The sequence below is a fragment of the Mirounga angustirostris genome, unplaced genomic scaffold (genome assembly GCF_029215605.1).
Source record: "Mirounga angustirostris isolate CCGP_5_RB_7025 unplaced genomic scaffold, mMirAng1.0.hap1 SCAF_16, whole genome shotgun sequence".
NCBI classification, from domain to species: domain Eukaryota; kingdom Metazoa; phylum Chordata; class Mammalia; order Carnivora; family Phocidae; genus Mirounga; species Mirounga angustirostris.
In genome coordinates, this window is record NW_026991724.1 from 9,784,598 (window position 1) to 9,805,698 (window position 21,101).

The window sequence follows — 21,101 nt, forward strand, 5'->3', positions numbered from 1 at the left end:
CCAACAGATGAACAAGAGCATTTCAACCAGTGATAAATACAATGGAGATTGGTCGAACAGAGTAAAAAGAGCCACCTGGGTGGGTGGCTGTGTAGGAAGAACCCTTCAGGAGGGGCTTACGGAAGGTCTCTCTATTTAGGTCACATTGAAGCTGAGATATGAATGGGTGGAAGGAAGCAGCTCTGTGAAAATCTGGAGGAGGAGTATTCAAAATACCTCTGTTCCCAAAGGCTTGGGTAGTTTCAGGACCAGGGACACGCAGGCCACTGCAACTCGGATGGAGGAGGCGAAGTGGACAGTGAGAAGATGATGAGAGGGGCAGGAGTTACGACCAGACAAAGCTGTACAGTCCAGGAAAGAATTCAGACTGCAGATCAGGTGCAGTGGGAAGTCACAGCGGGATTTTAAGCAGGGTGGACACGGTCTGGGTTAGGGAGTGATAAGGGTGACAGTGATAAGGTGATAAGTGATAAGGCCCAAGGGTGGGCTGCTGGGTGGAGAATGCCCTGCACTGGGGCAAGATGGAAGTGAGGGGCCAGTCAGGAGCTCATGCAGGAGGGAGACCAGCTTAGACCACAGTGCCATGAGTGGAAAGGAGAGCAAGTGGGTGAATTGGGGAAGTATTTGGAATAAAGTACCCGGACTTGCGTGGATAGGATCCCTGACTCAGTCCACCACGACTGCCAGCCTGAGCTTCCTGCCTCTGGTCAGTGCGGGTCCTGAGAACCTGTGCTCTGCATCCTCGCAGAACCCATCCTGACTTAACTCCCACATGCATGGGGCTCCACTGTCCCCCACTGCCTTACATGAGCACACCCTCCCTAATGAGCACTGAGCTCAGGTTAGCCCCCCCTCCCATTCCCAAGTCAGGTCAAGAGCTTCCTTGAATATCAGACTTCTGCAGCTAGAGCCTGGGACCCAGTCTCACAATTTTTGCTTCTTCCCTACTGGATCATACCCTTGGGGTCCCAATGTGGCACCTCCTGACCATGACCTGCTAGCAGCCTCCCATGGGACTTAGACTAAACTCCAGATTTCTATCTGGGCCCTGCTCACCTACTCCAGTACTCCTTTTTTAAAAAATTTTTTAATTTAAATTCAATTTAATTAACATATACTGTATTACTAGTTTCAGTGGTAGAATTCAGTGATTCATCAGTTTCATACAACACCCAGTGCTCATTACTTCACGAGCCCTCTTTAATGCCCATCACCCAGTTACCCTTTCCCCCCACCAACCTCCCCTTCAGCAACCCTCAGTTTGTTCCCTATAGTGAAGAGTCTCTTATGGTTTGCCTCCTTCTCTGTTTTCCTCTCATTTTATTTTTCCTTCCCTTCCCCTGTTCACCTGTTTTGTTTCTTAAATTCCACATGAGTGAAATCATATATTTATCTTTCTCTGACTGATTTCACTTAGCATAATACCTTCTAGTTCCATCCACATCATTGCAAATAGCAAGATTTCATTCTTTTTGATGGCTGAATAATATTCCTGTGTGTGTGTGTGTATGCCACATCTTCTTTATCCATTCATCTGTCAGTGGACATCTGGGCTCTTTCCATAGTTTGGCTATTATGGGCATTGCTGCTATAAACATTGGGGTGCAGGTGCCCCTTCAAATCACTATGTTTGTATCCTTTGGATAAATACCATTCCCACATTTGCTCATACCAACCTGTGGAAAGGGGCCACATAAGCCTTGTCCTTTTACTCTTGAGGGTCTCTCTGCCTTGGAGGCACTTTTTTGTAGCTTTCAGCCTCTTTCATGTCCCAGCTTGAATGATAACTAACCCTTCTTGTCTGAAGTCACTGTACCGAATGCATTTTCAATGAGTGCGATACCACCCCCCCCAAAGGGATAAAAATTGGTTCTTGGAGGATGAAAAAAATCTTACTCTTTTAATCTGTAAAGCACAGATATACATGTAGGACATAAACAGAAGGATAGCTAGCTAGATGATAGGTAGGTAGCTGAATTGATAGAGAGATAGATGGTATACCTATGGTATTAAAATATCATAGAGGGGATTCATCAGGAAAAGAAGTCTAAAAAGTCTCCTGTGAGGGGCAGATAATAAGGAAAAAGAGGTTGAAAACCACTGGTCTGTGAAAACTCTTCCCGCTCCACTTACTTCCAACATATACCCTCATTTAATTCCTTTCAGGAACTTATGACAATTTGCAAATACCCTGCTGATTTCTGTTCACTGTCCAGTATTTTCTGCCCCTCCCTCCATCCCTCTAAATGTAAGCTACATGAAACCCAGGTATTTTGGCTGTCTGTTCACCACTGTGTCCCCAGCATCTGCACAGTGCTGAGCACATAGTAATTATTCAATACCTATTTGTGACCAAGAAATTATTTCAAATACGAGAATAAGGACCCACGGGGTCAACGGCACCCCTCCTGGATTTCAACTCTCACTTAAATGCTTCCCTTTTAAACCCTGAGTTTAAGTATAAGCCCCCTTCTTTGTCTCATAGTCAAGTTAATCTCTTAGCCCTGGTCTTGACTACCCCCAGTTCTCTCTCCTCTCTGACCACTGAGAACCAGGAACCATGCAGTCCAGCCCTTCTCTATGCCACTGAGATACCACAGTGAATACCATCCGTATGTCTGACTCAGTAATTAAAAACGTTTTCAAGGAATGTATAACAGAAGGCTAGCCATCTTGGAGATTACACAGCAGAAGGAATGCATGATTATCTGATTTAACAAGAAACCGAATCACAGTGAACATCTGCAAAAGAAAAAAAGACTGGAAGGACACAAGCCAAAATGTTGGCAATGTTCTCTCTGAAATGTGCACTTGCAGTTTATTTTCTCCTTACGCTTCTGTTCTTAATTTAGGACTTTCCTACGATAAGCATGTATTTCTTTTATCAGAAGACACAAGGGTTTTGGTAGCTGGGTATTTTTTTTAAGACCATTCATGATACTGCGGTATCGAAGAGGCACTCCTGGTCCATTCGCCCAAGACCAGTTTTACTCGATTACATGGGGACCCCCACAATGCTTTTTTTAGGGCAGTTTCTGTGCTTAGGGGAGCCACTGGATTTTGGCCAACTTAGTTCATTAGGCAAATAGCACCAGCTTTATTGTCAGGACAATACCTACTATGTGTATCACAGAACATTATGTTTGTTAGCTTTTCCAAGGATGTCTGTGACTCCCCAAAGTACAAAAAAATTCTCGTAAGGCACTCACCCATGCAAAATGCAAAAGCCAAACAAACACAAAACACATTCCTACATATTTTAAGATACTTCTCAGGGGGCTTCATGGCTGCCTGAAGCCAACGGCCTGACCTACGAAGATTTCTTAGTGAAATGTCAACCTAGGTTATACCTCTTTATTTTCTCTGCGTAGGTAGCTACCAAGACTGGCTACCCAAATGTCCAGAACTTCCCTGATCCTGGAGGATTTTCTAGACCCTGCCTCCTCCTAGCACATACCAGCTGCCCCAGTGCAGCCAGTTCATGCTTCAGTATCCCGAAAGGTTACATTATGGAGTCTAGATTTTTTTCATGATCAAGGAATGCTTTCAAATCCTAGAACTTTTGGCAGATCAGTTAACAAACACACTCAGTCCAATACTAGACCCAATTCATTCATAATTACAGTGCCCATTGTGACCGCTAACAGCAGTGAGTTTAGCATACAAAACATTTCAGCTCTGAGCCACTGTCTGCCCCAACCTTGATGTCATCTACTCACGAGATGATAATATAAATGATGCTGCAGCAATATTCATGCCCTCTGAGAACCCAGGTGGACCGTCCACACCCATGAAAACTTGGTGGCCTATCTGAGAAGGGCTCATAGTGGTAGGTTGAGGCACATGGTTTGAGAACCACTACGGAACTTAGAGTATTTCTTACATCCAAAGCCCAAACTCTAGGACCATGACTTTTAGGACCCTCATTTAAAACGAACAAACCTGGAGAATAATCTTTGAATAAAAGATTGTATCTGGCTGCCCAAATCTCCCTGGGCTAAAAAGAGATTATTTGCTGGGGGAAAAACATCATTCTTACCTCCTCCAGGGCCCAAAGGGAGTCTACCACGGGCTTGATCTTCTTGTGGTTGTAGAGCCCAATGAGTTTGTCCACCACTCCTCGAATGAGGCCTGCACGGCCCTGTTTGAAGAGCAGATTTAAAAGGGAAAATCCCGCGATGACTTTGTTCTCTTCGTAGAGCTTGATGGGGTTCACCTTCTCGACCTGCCACCACTGGAAGGAGAGAAGGTGTCCGTTACAAGGAACCAAAGCCTGCTGTGTTCACAGCATCGTGTGCAGAGAATAGGGCTGCAGTGGGACGGATTCCAACTGGCCAAGGGGTGGTCGTTGTTGGGGTATTTTTTAAGGCAGCTACTTAGCCAGGCAGTGCTGTGACTGAATGGTGATGCTTGTGAGCAGAGCACGGGGTCTAGGTGGGAGAGAGAAACAAACTTCCTGAAAACAGCTATTGGGCCGCATGTCATCGGAACATTGAGGCACAGGGTTAGGACTGTCGGCTCTGGAGCTGAATCCTGCTACCACTTCTGCTCCCTATTCTTCTGTGTGCTTCATATCCCTGGGCAACAGAGAGTGGCAGGGTACTTCCTCTCAGGCTTCTGAAGAGTTTAGCTTATGAATGGTGGGGAAGGAGAGGGGTGGCAGAGAAGTCCACCAAGTGTGGTAGGGACTTAGTGGGATGGTGACCCAGCCACAAGAGCAGCTTTCCTAGGGGGAATGATGGTACAGCTGGAGAGGTGGGTAGGAATCCACCAGAGAAAGAGTGAGGGAACATAATTCAGGCAGAAAGCACAGCATGATGGAGCGTGAAGCCACAGTGTTGGGACAAAGCCAGCGGTTCCTATCTGAGGGACAGTGGGTAATGTCTGGGGGTGTTTTTGTGGTGGTGACTGGAGGGGAGGGGAAACTATTGGCATCTAGTGGATAGAAGCCAGGGGTGCTGGTGAACATCCCACGGTGCACTGGGCAACCCCTCATAACAAAGAGTTATCCAGCCCCAAATGCCAATAGCGCTAAAGTCCTAGATGGAACACAAACACAAGTGCCAAATGTGGCTATTTCCAGCCTCTCATCCCCCACTTCAGACATGAAAATAAGTAAATAATCCACTAATGGTTATCCAACTATTTTGTTCTGATTTACCTGCATTTTCTTTGGTGCTGGTCAGAATTTAGAAATGCCAAGTTCCAGTTTCTAAGGGCTCTAAGGAGAAGTGGTGAATCGTTTAAAAGAGAAGGCAGAGAGGAATGTGATGGGCACTTAGGGACATTCATAATATTTATGTTATTGGGGTGTTTATTTACATCCTGCCTCTTCCCTGAATTGTGGGAGCTCACGAAAGCTCACAAAAGATTTTGATACATATTTTTTAAGTGGAACAATCATATTGTTAGGAAAATAAGTGTGAGAAAGGTAAGTCAAAAAAAGGGATAAGGTTCATGCACGAAATTCTTTACTAATGTACATCCCCTGAGGGCCTGGAGGCCAGCTCGAGGAGAGACATATATTTGGCCATGGGCTGGCTTCCCACAAACACAAAGTAGAGAAATGATTAATGACTTGTTTCATGGTGCATCTGCAACGTTCAAGTAAATGTTTGTGAAATGAATGCTTGCTAAATCTGCAATTCCTGCAGCTATGGTTAAGGGAGTTCTAGAGCCAAATGCCTGGTTTTGAATCCCAGTTCTGCCACTTACTAGCTGTGCAACTTTAGGCAAGTCACCTAACTTCTCTGTGCTAAGTTTCCCTACTGTATCTCATGGGGTCAATCATGAGGAACAAATGTGTTAATATATATACAAAGTTCTTAGAAGAGTGTCTGACCTGGAGTAGGTTTTCTATAAATATAAAGTATTTCTGTTATCTTTGATTTAGTGAGGAGGAGCTCTGAATTGAAGTCAGATTGCTCTCTAGTTGTTAACCACTGTTAACCAATGCTATAGTCTAAAAGCCAATGGCATGTTTGACAAAGAGTGAGTACCAGCTCTGCAAGAGTTTTAAGGTGGAACATAATTAGGATATCTAAGTGAGAAATTCTTGTATATGTCCAAGTATGGCTTTATTTTCTAAGCCTTTCTCCAATATATAGAAGAAAATTCCTTTCTAGAACCTTCTAGAACAAAGTCATCATTCCACTCCTTGGCATGCCCTATCTTCATTTTGCTTCTCACTGACCAACTAATATTGGACCTGACCTCTGAAAGGAAATAGTCTTTGTTCTTGACCTCCAACTATGTAGCATTCTTTTAATCGGCACCCCTGTTTCAGGCAGGAGAATCTCAACCTCCATCCTGGCCATGTTTTTATGAGTGCCTTCACTGAACCTGGGCACACTGCAGTTATTTCATTAACACTGTGTGTTCTGATTGTGCGTTTAGGGGAGAAAAGGAAAACACTCCTTAAAACTGCATGTAATTTGGGATCAATTTGGTTACCCACAGCAGGCTGTCAGCATCACGTTAATTACAGCCATGGCAACAAAACAGCTGCGAGTGGCACAAAGCCTGTGTTCATGGGACTTGCTCCAGACAGCATCCTTCATTACACTCCATTCTTGCTCCCTTACAGATTCTGTCATTGCAGTGATCCTTGACCTAAACTTGGAAGTTCAAAGGCAAAGACAGGTCCTTTAATTCTACTGTCACAGGGCAGGGAGTACGAATCATTCCAGAATCAGGGAATGTTTGGGGGTGGAGCCTTGTGCAGCTGCAATGTTGGCACTTAGGGGACATATGAATACCCCATAGTGCCACACTTAGAATGATTTCTATGGCTTTCCCTGGCCACCCTATTCCAGATGCCTCCACCCCATCCTGCATCCTGTTTTGAATCCCTTTCAGAGTTCTTATGACCATTTACAATAATCATCTTATTAATATGTTTTACTTCTTTCAGTTTGTCTCCCTCATTAGAATGTGAGAGTCATAAGGGGCTAATATGTGCCCATCTCATTCACTGCAACGCCCTGGTGACTTGCACACATGGCAGGTGCTCAGACGGTGCTCACAAAGTGAGTGAACCAATCAATGATGCGCTGGCTGCTTAGGAGGCTCAGGAGAGGAGATAAGAGCAAGCTCTTGTGAGAAGCAGCAATTCTCTGTTGGGAGGCAGGGGTAAAAACTGAAGTTCAAGTCCAAATTAGCTTAATTCTAGCAAGTGTTGCTCTAGGTAGCAATATAGATCGGAGTAGGTTGGAATGCCCAGGGATGTGGTTTCTCAATCACAAAGTAACCACTACATTCAGAGCATGATTATTTAAGCTACAGGTTCAGAGATTTGCCTGTGTCTAAAATCACCCAGGGGGCTCACTACAGTTGTGGGATCCCATTTGGATCTCCAACTCAGTAGAATGGAGGTACAGAGAAATCTTAAGGACCCCCAGAGACCTGGTCAGAAACCAACTCAGTTGGTTTCTCCATAAAGCAAATAAAATTCACTTAATGCCAAGTTTATTTTTTACCAATGAATGATTAAAAACACAAAAACTTAAGCAATCTCTGTTGAAATCAAAATAAAGCTTTCTTGAGTTTCTCGGATGCTCCCAGCTCCCTGCTTCATTTAGACAAAGCAGCCAAAGTTAATACAGAGTCTTGTCCATGTGTAGTGACCAGGGTGGGAACACAGGGTTTATTGAAAATGAATGATGCAGATGAAGGACAAACAAGGTTTAGGTTATTAGGTCAATGTCTTTAGATGGAAGAGCTCACAAGATGCAAATCACGCACTACCATAGTACATTTGACATGTACAGATACTTACTGATTTTGCAAAGCTAAAGAAGCTCTTGGTCTCTCCAGTCACCATGTTGGATGAACCTGCAAATGGAGGATTCCCAAGTCAAGCTATTGCTAATGAAAACCAACATCTCTTGCTACATACAGAAGAATGGCAGTTGTTTGGTCCAGAACTGTCAAGAGCTTGAAAAAACTTTAATGCAGCCTTAGAAAAATGAGGGAAATTAAGGGGGTGGGTGGCATTAAGTTGACTTAATTTTAGCCAAGTGTCACTGGATCAAAGAGAAAGCAGTATTTCTCAAGGTGACCATGTCATTACTTTGGAAAATTGGGCATGTAGCAAAAATGTGATTTAGACCCACTTTCTAATAAAATGATAAGTTGCTTGAAATGTCTTATTGGTTCCATTCTTCAAGACTGGGAAATGAAGTCCTATATGAGCCTCACTCATGATTTGAATTTGATTCCTTAAGTGAAGGGCTTGGGGCTCTGGTGGGCTGGGCACTTAAGTTGCAGGGAGAGATAGGACTGAGCTAGAATTTAGATGGATGGAAAAATGGGGTACAGAAGAGCAGGTGAGAGTGAATATAGATTCAGGAGCCCAGGAAGTGGTGTGATCAATGTACTAGCACCAAAGAAATCTGAGCAGAGAGGACAAAACCACTTGAGAAAAATGGTGTGAGAAACTGAGCTTTGTTAAAGGGAACAAGCAATATTCAGAGGGAAGATGGGAGATGGTGTTAGGAAGATTTCCTAAGATGCTCTTACAGAAAGAAAAGACCCCTTTGTGTGGTTCTTGGGGATGCAGAGGGGATGAGAGCTCTTAACAGATCAGATGCCATATTGGTGCAGTGCTCCCTGTTTCAGACCATACCCTCTTGTCTTCAGCACTTACCATATAAAATATAGGTTCCCAGTGGTTTGAGAAGGCTGAGACCTTTTCCAGTGTTATCCCCACAGAGGCAATCCAAAACAATGTCCACTCCTTCAGGAGAGATTCTAAATGGTGTGAAGACAAAGTAAGATACTGTCACCTGTTAAGGACCAAACTTTTGATCGCTCTCCCTTCCTGTGTCATGTTGTTTACTCCTAGAATCAGAAAGAGCTAGAGCTCCAGGAGTAGCCATAAATAGGCCAGGAGGCCAGGAGGTAGATTTACCTTTCTGGGTTCCACTCAAGAACTTCACAGAGCTGGAGGCAGCTAAAAGTCTGACTGGTGGCTGATATCAGGAGCCAGCCTGGGTTAGGAGAGTGAGCGTGAACATCCCGCTCATTGAATAAATACATCTGAATTTGTATCTAGCCACCTCTTGCAACTTCTCTGAGCCTTAGCTTTCTCCTTCATAAAGTGGAACAAGCATGTTTCTTTGTGCTGGGGATGAAATGAGGTGTCAAATGCTTGACCCATTGCCAGTCACACAACCATCACTCCAAAGTCAGTCACTCAACAATTCCTATCTGTGGAGCTTGAGCTATGGGCTAGGCTCTGTCCGAGGTGCTGGAAAGAGAGATGGGGGAGCAAAACCAACATGTCTTCATGGGGTTTCCAGTCTAGCAGGGATTAGATTTTCTCCCCTTCTCCCTCTCTCCTCAGTGAAGCACATTAATTTAACTCACAAACTTGTATTCATCCAATCTCTAGGTTCAATCTAAAATGGAATCTTTGAGGAAGAAGGTTAAATAGACAGGATCTCAGGGCACCTGGTTGGTTCAGTTGGTTAAGCAGCTGACTCTTGGTTTTGGCTCAGGTCCTGATCTCAGGGTTCTGGGGTCAAGCCCCATATCAGGCTCCATGCTCAGTGGGAAGCCTGCTTGAGGATTCTCTCTCTCCCTCTCTCTCTGCCCCTCACCCCTATTCTCTTTCTCTCTCTCTCTCTCAAATAAATAAATCTTAAAAAAAAAAGAGGCTCTTCCTGTAGAGTAGAAGGCTCCAGAGTAGAGAATCCATATTTGTACTGTATTAAGCAGACGAAACATTTTTTGATCCCTTTTTCCATTAATTTATTTATACATTCATTGATTCACTCACTCACTCATGCATTTAGCAAACATCTACTGGGCTTCCACTGTTAGAAGATATTATGCTTGCGGGAGGGAGCTTTAAACAGGAAGGCTCTGGGGATTGTAGGGAAGATATTCATGCCCCCAGGGCTCCCAATTATGGCTAGGCCTTGCTCTGCTCAGACAAGAATGGCATTTCTTCAGATTTGTGAGTTTGCAGGATTATCTTGTCTTAGCACACAGCTCAGTATTTCTTCCTCCACCTTCATCCCCAAACAAAGTTCAGGCATTGCAGCTCATGTCAACAGCTGGATCCTGTTTTCATAAGTAGGAAATTGCATGTGCATCTCTAGGGTTCAGACACTAAGCCAACTGCCCCATGCCCAAGGACAGCCAAGTTGTGACTTTCAAAAGCTGAGTCATGACCTTCAAAAGCCTTGAGTCAAGTCCAAACTCCAGTCATTACAAAGACTCATCAAAAATTATCAGCTTAGCTTTTACCTAATAGAATGCTTATCTGTAAGGGTATGTCTGTTCAAGTCCCACCTATAAATTCAGAACTAGGGAATTAGGCCAGTGGATCTAAAACTTAAGTGTGCATCAGAATCTGGGGGCGGGGGGGGGGGGACTCATTAAAACAGATTGCAATTTGCCCTCCTTCCCCCTCTTCTCCTAGCTTCTGATTCAGTTGGTTTGGGGTGGGCCCAAAGATGTGCGTTTCTAACAGGTTCTTAGGAGATACTGATGCTGCTGATTCTGGATCCACACTTTGGTCTAAGCCAGCTACTCGGGAGCCAAACTGGCTATTTTTTTTTATCAATAATTAATTTGTTCATTAAATATTTGGCCCTGGCACTGCACTAGGCACTGGAGATGCAGGTGTAAGTCCAAACAGATTTGATTTCTCTCCTTTTAGAACTTCTATTAGGTAGATGTTAACCTATAATTACACAAATAAAAATTAAATTGAAATTGAATGGCATCTAGTGCCACAAGACTGTAATCAATCTAGAGTTTGCCCAGTCAGGTCTGCCAGAGAATGCATCCCTGGGAAAAAGCAAAGTGGAGAAGTTATCTAGGTAAAGAGTGGCAGGAATAATGTTCCAGGTGGGGGGGGAACAGCATATGCAAAGGTCCTGTGGTGGGAGAAAGCCTGTGAGCAGGAAGACTGGGAAGCAGCCAGTAAAGAAAATGTAAAGAGGTGAGGCCTGAGAGGCAGTTGGGAGTTGGAATACACAGACTCCATTGGTGGGCTCTAGGTTGATGCCTCACACCTGGTGATCAGGTCTCCACCTTGCATCACGGGTTGGATAGCTGTGCTCCTGTCTTCCTCACTTCTACCAAGTGTGTTCACTCCTGTGGAAGTAGGACCCCACTCTGCTTCTACGACCAGCCCTCCTGGGCCACCAGGTCTTCCCTGCAAACTCCATTTCCCCAGGACCTCTTTCCTTTACTGCAAGATGACTACCTGTGCTCAGGAGCAGCCTCCCAAATGCTGGGCTGTGCACACCTTTGAGGGTACCTCTGAAGGACCTGTCCAGACCCAAATGCTCACATCTTGCCTAATGTTCCTCACATCTGTATTCTGTGAGTGCACATTTCCTCCCATAAACTACCAGTCACACCTCTTTGTATTAATTAGCTGCCCCATCTAGGCCTGTTGCTCTGTCCTCTGGTTCTGCAGAAATGCAAGGCAGCCCACAGCAAGGGGTGACCTATAAGCTACTGCCCACTTCCTCATCCTTACTTGCCACTAACTGCTCGGGGCATTCTGACCTTGTAGCAGTTCCTAAAACGTTCCTACCTCAGGACCTTTGCATATGCTATAATCTCTGCCAGAACAGCCTTTCCCCAGTTCTCCCTAGAGCTCATCTTTCAGGTCTTACTCAAATGTGACCTCCCTAGAAATGCTGTAACTAACCACCTGACCTGGAGTGGCAGCCCCAAATTATCTCTACTTTAGCATCTGTACTAAAGACACTTTTCAGCTTGTCATGGGCTGGAATTATTCTCTTGTCTCTTCCACCAAAATGTAAGCCCCACGAGACAGGGACCATGTTTGTGCTGCCTGTTTTATCCTCAATCCTCCTTATCCTGCAGGACACAGTGTTAGTTCTCAACAAATATTGATTGATTGTATGAATAGATGATTAAATAAATGATGAGTGAATGAATGCAGGACAAAGAAGAGAACATTTTAAGACTGGTATTCCACATTTCTATATGCGTGCTTCCTTCAAAGGAAACTCACATTTTCTGAGCTCTGCTGTATCCCAGGCATTTCAGAATTAATCTTCATGACAAGTCTGAGACAGGCATTTTAACTCCACTTTTTTGAGGAAGAAATGGAGGATCTCAGATGCAGCGCCTTGCCCAAGCTTATGTAACTGGTACACCTAGAATTCAAACCTCGGTCCAGTTTAACTCCAGAGCAATGGCCTTGCCACCATTCTGAATGTAAGAGCTAATAAATGTTCCAATCAGTCTAACTACGGAAGCATTGTTTGAGCAAGCAGCTCTGGGAAACAGTCAATTTAATTTATTCTTTGAAAATTCTGTTTTAAATGCTGTCTTTAAAAATAAATATAGATATATCCAGAGTTAGACCATGTTACTCCAAACAGATAGGCCGGGAGGTTTCTATTTAGAAGCTGCTTTTTTCTGTCTTAGATTATAGGAGAGGCCCAAGGTCAGGGTCCTACACATTTGTCCTAAATTTCCAGCCACTAGACAATCATTCACTGAGTGCTTACTTCATGCTGGACAGTGTGTGTGCTGAACTGGGGGTACACAGATGAGGGCTCAGGTTCTTCCCTGTCATCCAGGAGCTCATGGATACTAGGGAAGACAGACTAAATGGACAGCCCAGGCAGTCACCACAGGTCCAGTGGAGCCACTTGGGGCAGTGGAAGAGGATCCTTCTGTTAGTGATGAGCAAGAACTGGCTGGGTGATGAAGGAAAGGCATTTTGCAGAAAACACTCTGACAGGTTGGCCCAGGGCAGTCAGCACCAAATAGGCCCAAGGAAGAGGCTTTGGGGCACCAACCATGGCAATGAGAGACTCTGTCTGGACACTGTCTCCTTCCAGAAGGACCCAAGCATGTCTGCCACAACGGACAACTAACATGGAGTGTAGGGCAGGCATGGGAATATAATTTCACCTCAGTATTGAGCATTTAGCTTGCCACCTACTTGCTGTGTGACCTCAGGTGAGTTACTTAGCCTGTTAAGTGTCTCAGTGTCCCCACCTGTGGAAGGGAATGATGGTGATAACTCCCATCCCAAGCTTCTCTGTGAAGCTTGGATGAGTTGATGCACATGGAACATAGGGCCTGGCGCATGGTAACTTCTGGGTCCGTGGTAGCTTTTTTTATTATTTTTTCAGAGTGGGCCAACTGAAAGAGAATTCTTTTAGTTTGGGAAAAGAGTATAAAGGAAAGATTGCAAAACTTCAACAACCCAACCATTAACCCCAGCAACCTTCAGGGTGGGTGGAACCAGCCAACATACCCTAGGGCCCACTACAGGGAATGAGGAGCCTTGAACCATCACATCCAGAAACCAAGTAAGGGCCCCAGAAGCAGGGCAGGGTTTCCTATAGTGAGCTGTGGCCAGCCTTGATGACCACCACTACCACCACTAGGCACGCAGGGTCCCAGCGGGGGCTGAGCAAAGCTGGGAGCTGCTCCCTGGGCTTCTTGCTGGAGGGAGATGCTGCAGATCTCCTGTGTTCTCTCCCCACACCTCTCTTGGCGCTGAGATAGCTGAGTCATGTAAGGCAGGGTTTGCACATGCACTGGGGTTACATCAGCCACAAACTCCTGCCTCTTGCTGTCACTGTGTCCTTTTGAAGGTCAGTGGTGGGGTGGGGGTGGAGGGTGAGAAAAAGATGGATACTGAGCAGAGGGTGACGTCATTCCCTGTGCCCTGAGGGTGAGGATTGTTGTTTGTTTCTTTGGTTGTTTCTGTCAAATCTTTAAGCAGTTGTGGCGCCTGGGTGGCTCAGTCGTTAAGTGTCTGCCTTCGGCTCAGGTCATGGTCCCAGGGTCCTGGAATCGAACCCCACATCGGGCTCCCTGCTCAGCGGAGCCTGCTTCTCCCTCTCCCTCTGCCTGCTGCTCACCCTGCTTGTGCTCCCTCTCTCTCACTATCTCTCTCTGTGTCAAATAAGTAAATAAAAAATCTTTAAAAAAAAAATCTTTAAGCAGTTGTTGCTCCTTTTAAGGCTAGATATGTTCCTTCAGGTGAGTTACAAAATTGAAAAGGTGCTCCATCCCCCATTCAATCATTAAAAGCCCAACCAGTGAATCAGACAGAATGGGATTCAGTCGGGTCTATTTCCATTGCTCCAGGCCCCACAAGTAGGCTTGGAACAGGGCTTCCCTTACTCAACCTCACACTGAAAAGCACCTTAGCAGCTCCTTTTAATGAAACAACCATGGAAATCACAAGCACAGCTAGGCAACCCCTCAGAAGCTCAGGGGCCATCCTCATTCTTAGCACCCCTCCCCCCGCCTCACCTGCGTGTGTGTAATCATAATTACACAAAAGCAGACAGGGTGAGGGCTTTCTCCTGCTGTCATAAATCTCTGCAGATTCAAAAAGCAAACACAAAGAGCCCCAGCTCAGAGATTCTCTGGGTCAAATTCAGCAGCAAGATATTTTGGAATTGTTGATCTGAGGTTTTCGTGCCTGTCCTTCCTCGGTTCCCAACCCCTTGCCCCTTTATTGTGAATGCACCTCTTTGCTTCCCACCCACACAGATCAGTGAAGAATTTCTCCTGAGCAGTGGTAGGTCCAACGGGGCCATTACTGGGAGAGAAGCCCTTGACTTTGCCAAGAAATGTATCCCCCTTTATTGTAACTTTCATCTCCAGGTGGATCCTTGGTTCTCCACTCAGTGCTTCTCTTTCTGAATTCCTCTTTCTCTGAGAACTCATCTGTGCCATAGCTTTAACCATTTGCCCCCGAGCTCGTGACGGAGGGATGAGGCCCTTTCAGGGTGCCCAGCACAGTGCCTGGTGCATAGCAGGTTTCTCCCAGAGGGTCCAGCACAGTGTCCGGTGCACAGAAGGCTGAGTGCAGTCCCTGCCACATAGTAGGCTTCTCCCACAGGGCTGAGCACAGTACCCAGTGGACAAGAGGCTTTTCACAGAGTGCTGAGCACAGTGCCTGGCACATAGTAGGCTTCCTAGTAAATGTGTACAATTACTTAGCAATACCACCTCTACGAATCCATTCTTTTTTCTTTTTTTTAAGATTTTATTTATTTATTTGACAGAGACACAGAGCACAAACGGGGCGCAGGAGAGGGAGAAGCAGGCTCCCGCTGAGCAGGGAGCCCGATGCAGGGCTCGATCCCAGGACCCCGGGATCATGTCCTGAGCCAAAGGCAGATGCTTAACGACTGAGCCATCCAGGCACCCCTAGGAATCCATTCTCGATCACATTCTGTGCTCTCTCTAGGTGATTAGACTCTCCTTGATTTCTACCATCTCCGTTTCTTTATCTGTAAAATGAGGAACTTTCTCCTGGCAGGATTGTCTGAGGGGCACCACCGTGGTCCACTCATACGGGTCAGCAGAGTGAGAGGAGACCAGCAGAGCCTGGGGCTATGATCCACCTTGTCTGCACCCGCTCACCTGGCTGGGATTCGCTCCTCACCTCCCGCTACCTACTGAAATGCTTCCCTTCCATTAGCCTCCCTGCTGGGGACTGCCCACTTTGGTGCTCTCTGTCTCTGTCTCTGTCTCTCTCTTTCTCTTTCTCTCCTCTTTACTTTTGAAGTCCTTATAGTGAGATGCACATGCTCAAAGCTTCTAATTCTTCTACTTGATTTCAAGCATAGTCAGAGAAGGGGCAAGGGATGTAAAGGTGAGATCTCTATTACAACTATTTCCTCCCATTCCCTTTACAATGCCTGGCTGAAGGCTGAGAACGCGTTCAAAAGAAGCTTACCAACTGACTGGCTTACAAAAGAATTTGCATCTCAAGAAATTTTATGTTATTATTTTCCCCCTCATGTATCACCACAGAACACTGTAACAAACAAAATCCGTGGTCAGAAACCAAAGAGAAATCACCCTACATTGCACTCCTATTGCATATTAGTGGTTGGATTTTTTTTCCCACTTTCTTTTCATTTTTTGTCTTCATGCGCCAAGAATTTATACAAAGCTGTGATCACAGTGTAGCTAGAATTTGGCTTTTTTTCCACTCAATATGCCACTGTGGATATTTTTTCATTTTGTGACAGAATCTTCATAATTATCTTTTTTTTTTTTTTCCGGTCTGCATAATACTCAAGTGTGTGGGTGTAGCATAATGCACTAAACTGTTTCCCTGCTGTTGATAATGGAGGCTGGTTCTGAAATCTCACTATTACAGACAATGCTATAATTCACCCTGTTGGTATATGTTGAGCACCTACCCTGAGGCAGAAGCAGTGCTTGGCTCTGCGACAGGCACTGAGTACCTGTTGCTTGTATCTTCTTCTGGATTCTTTGCTGAGGGTATGGTTGGTGGGACAGAGGGCATGAACCCATCTGTGGCTTCCTAGTCATTTTTGATGGAATCGTAGGGTCTCTGCTTACACACATAAGGAATCGGTGGAAGTCACATTTGAAAGAAGCTGGTGTTAAGGCAGGTCTCAGATGCTGTCTCTTTCTGCTCTTCTTCTTTTTTTTTAAAGATTTATTTATTTGACAGAGAGAGAGAGCACGCACAAGCAGGGGAAGCAGCAGAATGAGAGGGAGAAGCAGGCTTCCCGCCGAGCTGGAAGCCTCATGCGGGGCTGGATCCCAGGACCCCGTGATCATGACCTGAGCTGAAGGCAGATGCTCAACTGACTGAACCACCCAGGCGTCCCTCTTTCTGCTCTTCTGACATCAGCATGAATCACCGACTCGGGGCTAGAAGGGCAGCAGGTTGAGGACAGTGCAGTGATGAGCGGTTGGGGGGAGATGGAAAATTCTCCAGGGAAAATGGGGAAGGCAGGAGCTCTCTGATTATGTACTGTCACTTACTTACTTACTTACTTATTTAAGATGTTATTAATATATTTGAGAGAGAGAAAACACAAGCAGGAGAGGGACAGAGGGAGAGGGAGAAGCAGGCTCCCTGCTGAGCCGGGAGCCTGATGTGGGGCTCGATCCCAGGACCCTGGAATCACAACCTGAGCCACCCAGGTGCCGCTCACTGTCACTCTTTTAGAAGAGTAGCCACCTCCTGACCCTCTTTGCCCATTGCTTCCCACATCCTACTACCTCCAGCTACTCTGGTCCTCTTTCAGATTCTTGAATTTACCAAGTCATTCCTGAGCCTGGACCTTAACACATGCTGTTCTGCCTGGTCAGAAATGCTGTTCCTATGGCCAGTTTCTCATCCTTTAATGTTCAACCCAAATCTCACTCTTTGATGGACTCTGTCTGATCTCCCTGTCTGCATATGTTCACCAGCATCTTGCATTTCTCCACCAGAGCACATATCAAGAGTATAAATCAATATATTTTTAAAATACTGTTTTTTGTCCCTCTTCCTCAACTAGACTCAAAGCTCCATGAAGGCAGTGACTCTCAAGGTGGTTTTTTTGGCCAGATCTTCTGCTCTAGCACAGCACCTGGCCCATCACAGACACCTGGTATTAAGTTGGTCAGGGTATGAATGAGGAACGAATGCTTGCAAAATTATCATTTAAGGGATTAAAGGCAAAGCCTGCTGGAGGGACAATGGCAGTTCATTTTCCAGACCACAGTTCAAGAGATTCAAGTTATAAGAAGGAAGAGCTACATGAAGGTTAGGAAAGTAGGCAAAGGTCCATCCAGGAAGTCTTTAAAATATGCCTGCAATGTCTAGATATCTGAGAAACAGGTGCTGAACCTCTAATATCTAGTTTGGAAGCTCTTTTTTCACACCCCACTGGAAATATCAGGACAACCTTAAATTCTGTGCAAATCTCTACCTTTAAAATTTAAAAAAAATCTGAAAATCCAGACCATCAGAAGACTCTCCTTTCCAAAAGACTCCCCAAATTTCCCCTAATCTGGTCTAAATCTATCCCCTTCGACAACCAGATCTCCCATCCTCTAAGTCCTTCAATTTGGAGAAAGTTGTTTCTTGATTATGATGCTAGATGGACAACTGACTTTCTCTGTGTCATACAATTTAGGGCTAGGAAATGAAGAGACCGAAACCACAGCTCTGAGACCTCTCTGAATCCCCTAAGGAGCTGGGAGTGGAGCGAGCCTGAGCATCAGCCCCCCACCGCATTCTGAGAGGCAGCAAGTTTGTGACACACAAATCATCTCAAGGTAGCTGGGTTTCCCACCTGATTTCCCCTATTGACACACACAGGGCCATAGTCAATAGCTTCAGGACCCCAGGTGGTGCATGGGTCAGGTTATAAACCCACGTTCCCCACCATGGGTCTGCACCCACCAGCAACCTGATCTCCCTACCTACAGCCTCCCACCTCCCAGTCCTCCTCTACACACCACGAGTGACTCTTCAAAACTCGAATCTGATCGTGTCACCACTTTGTTCCTTCGGCGGCTCTCAGTCACACCCAGGTTGGAGTCCACATTTCCTTGGTCTGTCATGTGAATGAATGAGAAATAAACTTCTCGATGTAAAGGTCGTATCACAGCCACTATCATAATCTAGCTTGGCAAGTTACTCAACTGCACTGTTCCTCAGTTTTATCCTCTCCAAACTGGGGAGGAGGGGGCTGTCATAATAGGGTTGCTGAGAATTAAATGAGCTCATCCACATCAAGTATTCAGCACAGAGCTAGTAATACTCGGCCCCCGATATATGTTTACTATGATTGCTATTACTCTTACGATCACCAGCCCTCTCTAAATGAGTGCTACTGTTCTTTAAGAGAAGAGCAAGGACCAACCTGGTGCTCTTTAGAGCAAACACCTTACCTTTTCACTTCCTGCACATAGTCTGCATTTCTGTCAAAGAGGTGGGTCATGGAGTCTTTGATTGCTTCATGCTTGAAAGTAGAAGCTGTTCCAAAGACAGTCACATTGGGGATAGTGGAACACAGCTGAGCCACAGCTTGGCCCTGGAAGTGAAATGCAATAGACAAGTCACACAGGAGAGTTACCATCCAACAGCCAGTCTTGCTGGAGTAGAGTGGGGTTTCTCAACCTTACCATTACTGACCTTTCTTAGGCTGGATCAGTCTTTTTGTAGGGGGCTGAAGTGGGCATTGTAAGATGTTTAGCAGCAGCTTTCACCTCTGACCTGCTAGCTGCAAGTAGTACCCCTCGGTTTTGATAACCCGGAATGTCTCCAGACATTTCAGAATGTCCCCTGGGGGACAAAGTCTCCCTTGGTTGATAACTACTGAAAAACCCCAGTACCAAGACTTAGCTATTATTTTACCACACTGAACCTCAGGTTCCTCAACTATAAATTAGCAATAATGGTACCTACTCCATAGGGATCTTGGGAGATGTCTTAGCTTGGATCCCCCAGAAGCTGAGGCAAGGATTTGAGAGTAAATACTCTATCTGGAATATGACCACAGGAAATACTAGGGTATCGAGACAGAAAGAGAAGGCGGCCAATAAACGGTGTGCTATCCAGTCAACACCCACCATGGGTAAATGGAACTCAGTCCTTCTGAGGAATTCCCTGAGCAGGTGTAGAATATACCTCAGAGTTATCCCCAAACACATGGTGAGGAGGCTGGAGTATTCATTCCCTAAATTTCCATCTGCTGTCAGTCGAGAGTTGCTTCTGCAACAGTAACTCCTAGGTACATCTGGCTTGTTTTCATGGGCCAAGCACACTCCCACTGCCAGACTCGAAGCCCTAAGTATGCAACCTTCAGCAACATTGAATGCAGGAAGATATGGTGAGAGCATCCCCTCTGGGGCATGTTAAAGGAGGCAATGTGTAACACGGGCCAAGCACCTGGCCCCAAACACGATACTTAATATAAATTACTCAATAAATCTTAATCCTCTGTTCCCTTTTGTGGCTGAGATGTCCAGGCATATAAAGAAAAGGCGAATGCATGAGGTTTAAATATTGAATGGTCTAAGAGAAATCACAAACCCAGTTAGGAATGGGTGTTTTTTCCACATCCTTTCTCAGTATGGTCAGAAATGTAAGTCCTTGGACAAAATACTGTGATCACGTGAATTCAGAAACATTCCAGTAAAATCCAATTTGCTGCTAATGAAGGTGCATTCTAAAACCAAGTACTCTTTCCAGTCTTCTTTCTGCCATCTTAAGGAGGCAGAGATTATTCGACGAAAGTCAATTGTGATATTAACTTCTGCCTATCACTTCATTACATGTGTTCATGTTGGTGGACTAAATCAGGTTGGCAGGTCTATTTTTGGAAATGTTATTCTTCCTAACACTGGCAATGAAAGGCAACATTGACAGAATCCTCGAATGTCAGGGTTAGAAGATCATCCAATTACTCCCTCCCTATCATTGTTCCACAGATGAGGGAAAGGTGACTCAGAAAGGTTAAGTAGACCCAGTTCTTCAAAGGTACATCGAGAATCAAAGCAAGGACTCCTAACTTCTGGTTCTTGCCATTTTCCGTAATGCCATACCATCTACTTATTTTGACATTTTAAGCTAAGCAGACTTTGAAGCTGCTGCCTAAAATAGACATGTTACTGACTTGGGGGTCAACATTTCAGAACATGGGCATGAACCTAAGACTCCAGTCAGACTATCATTCTTTCTTCTAAGAATACCTTTGATGTTTGGTTAATTTTTTTTTATCACTTGATTTTAGAGAACAAAGAGGGGACTATCCTTCTTGATAAGTGGAAATATCAGCAACCAATGCAGCAATCCTCTAAAATCCAACAGGGCTTGAGCTAACCTCGTTTGTGCTGGGACAGGAGATGAGATCTAGTTCCAGTATCCGTGTGGACCCTCCTGCCTGCTGTCCGTGGGCCACCATGACATTTATCCACTCAACTACTTTTTCCAAATTCCTATTATGTAATGGTCACACGGTTCGATGGATGGATGCAGGAGTGTCAGAAATGAGTGACACACCTCACTCTCTATTCCCTGGTCCCAAGTCCCCCACCGAGCCTTAGATTTGTGTATTGAATGACAACCTTGATGCCGGTCTCCACCTGGCTATCCAAAAACAACACATCAAAGTCAACTCATCCAAAACATAACTCTTGGCTATCTCCAAACGAGTTACTCCTTATATTGCTTTGCTGGGGCCATTATAACAAAATACCACAGACCAGGGGGTTTACACAACAGAAATTTGTTTCACCATTCTGGAGGCTGTAAGTCCAAAATCAAGGTGTTGGCAGGGTTGGTTCCTTCCAGTGGCTGTGAGGGAAGG

The 21,101-nt window shown here is 45.2% G+C and overlaps 1 protein-coding gene across 1 annotated transcript in view; it reads right to left on the bottom strand.

Moving 5' to 3' along the window:
• Positions 1-21,101, bottom strand: part of VAT1L (vesicle amine transport 1 like) — a 139,626-nt gene that overhangs the window by 62,868 nt on the left and 55,657 nt on the right. The window contains exons 4-7 of the mRNA XM_045890699.2: positions 18,682-18,824; positions 8,648-8,751; positions 7,778-7,833; positions 4,040-4,234 (exon numbers count right to left, since the gene is read on the bottom strand). Of these exons, the coding sequence (XP_045746655.1) occupies positions 4,040-4,234; positions 7,778-7,833; positions 8,648-8,751; positions 18,682-18,824 (498 nt within the window). The remainder of the gene's footprint in view (positions 1-4,039; positions 4,235-7,777; positions 7,834-8,647; positions 8,752-18,681; positions 18,825-21,101) is intronic.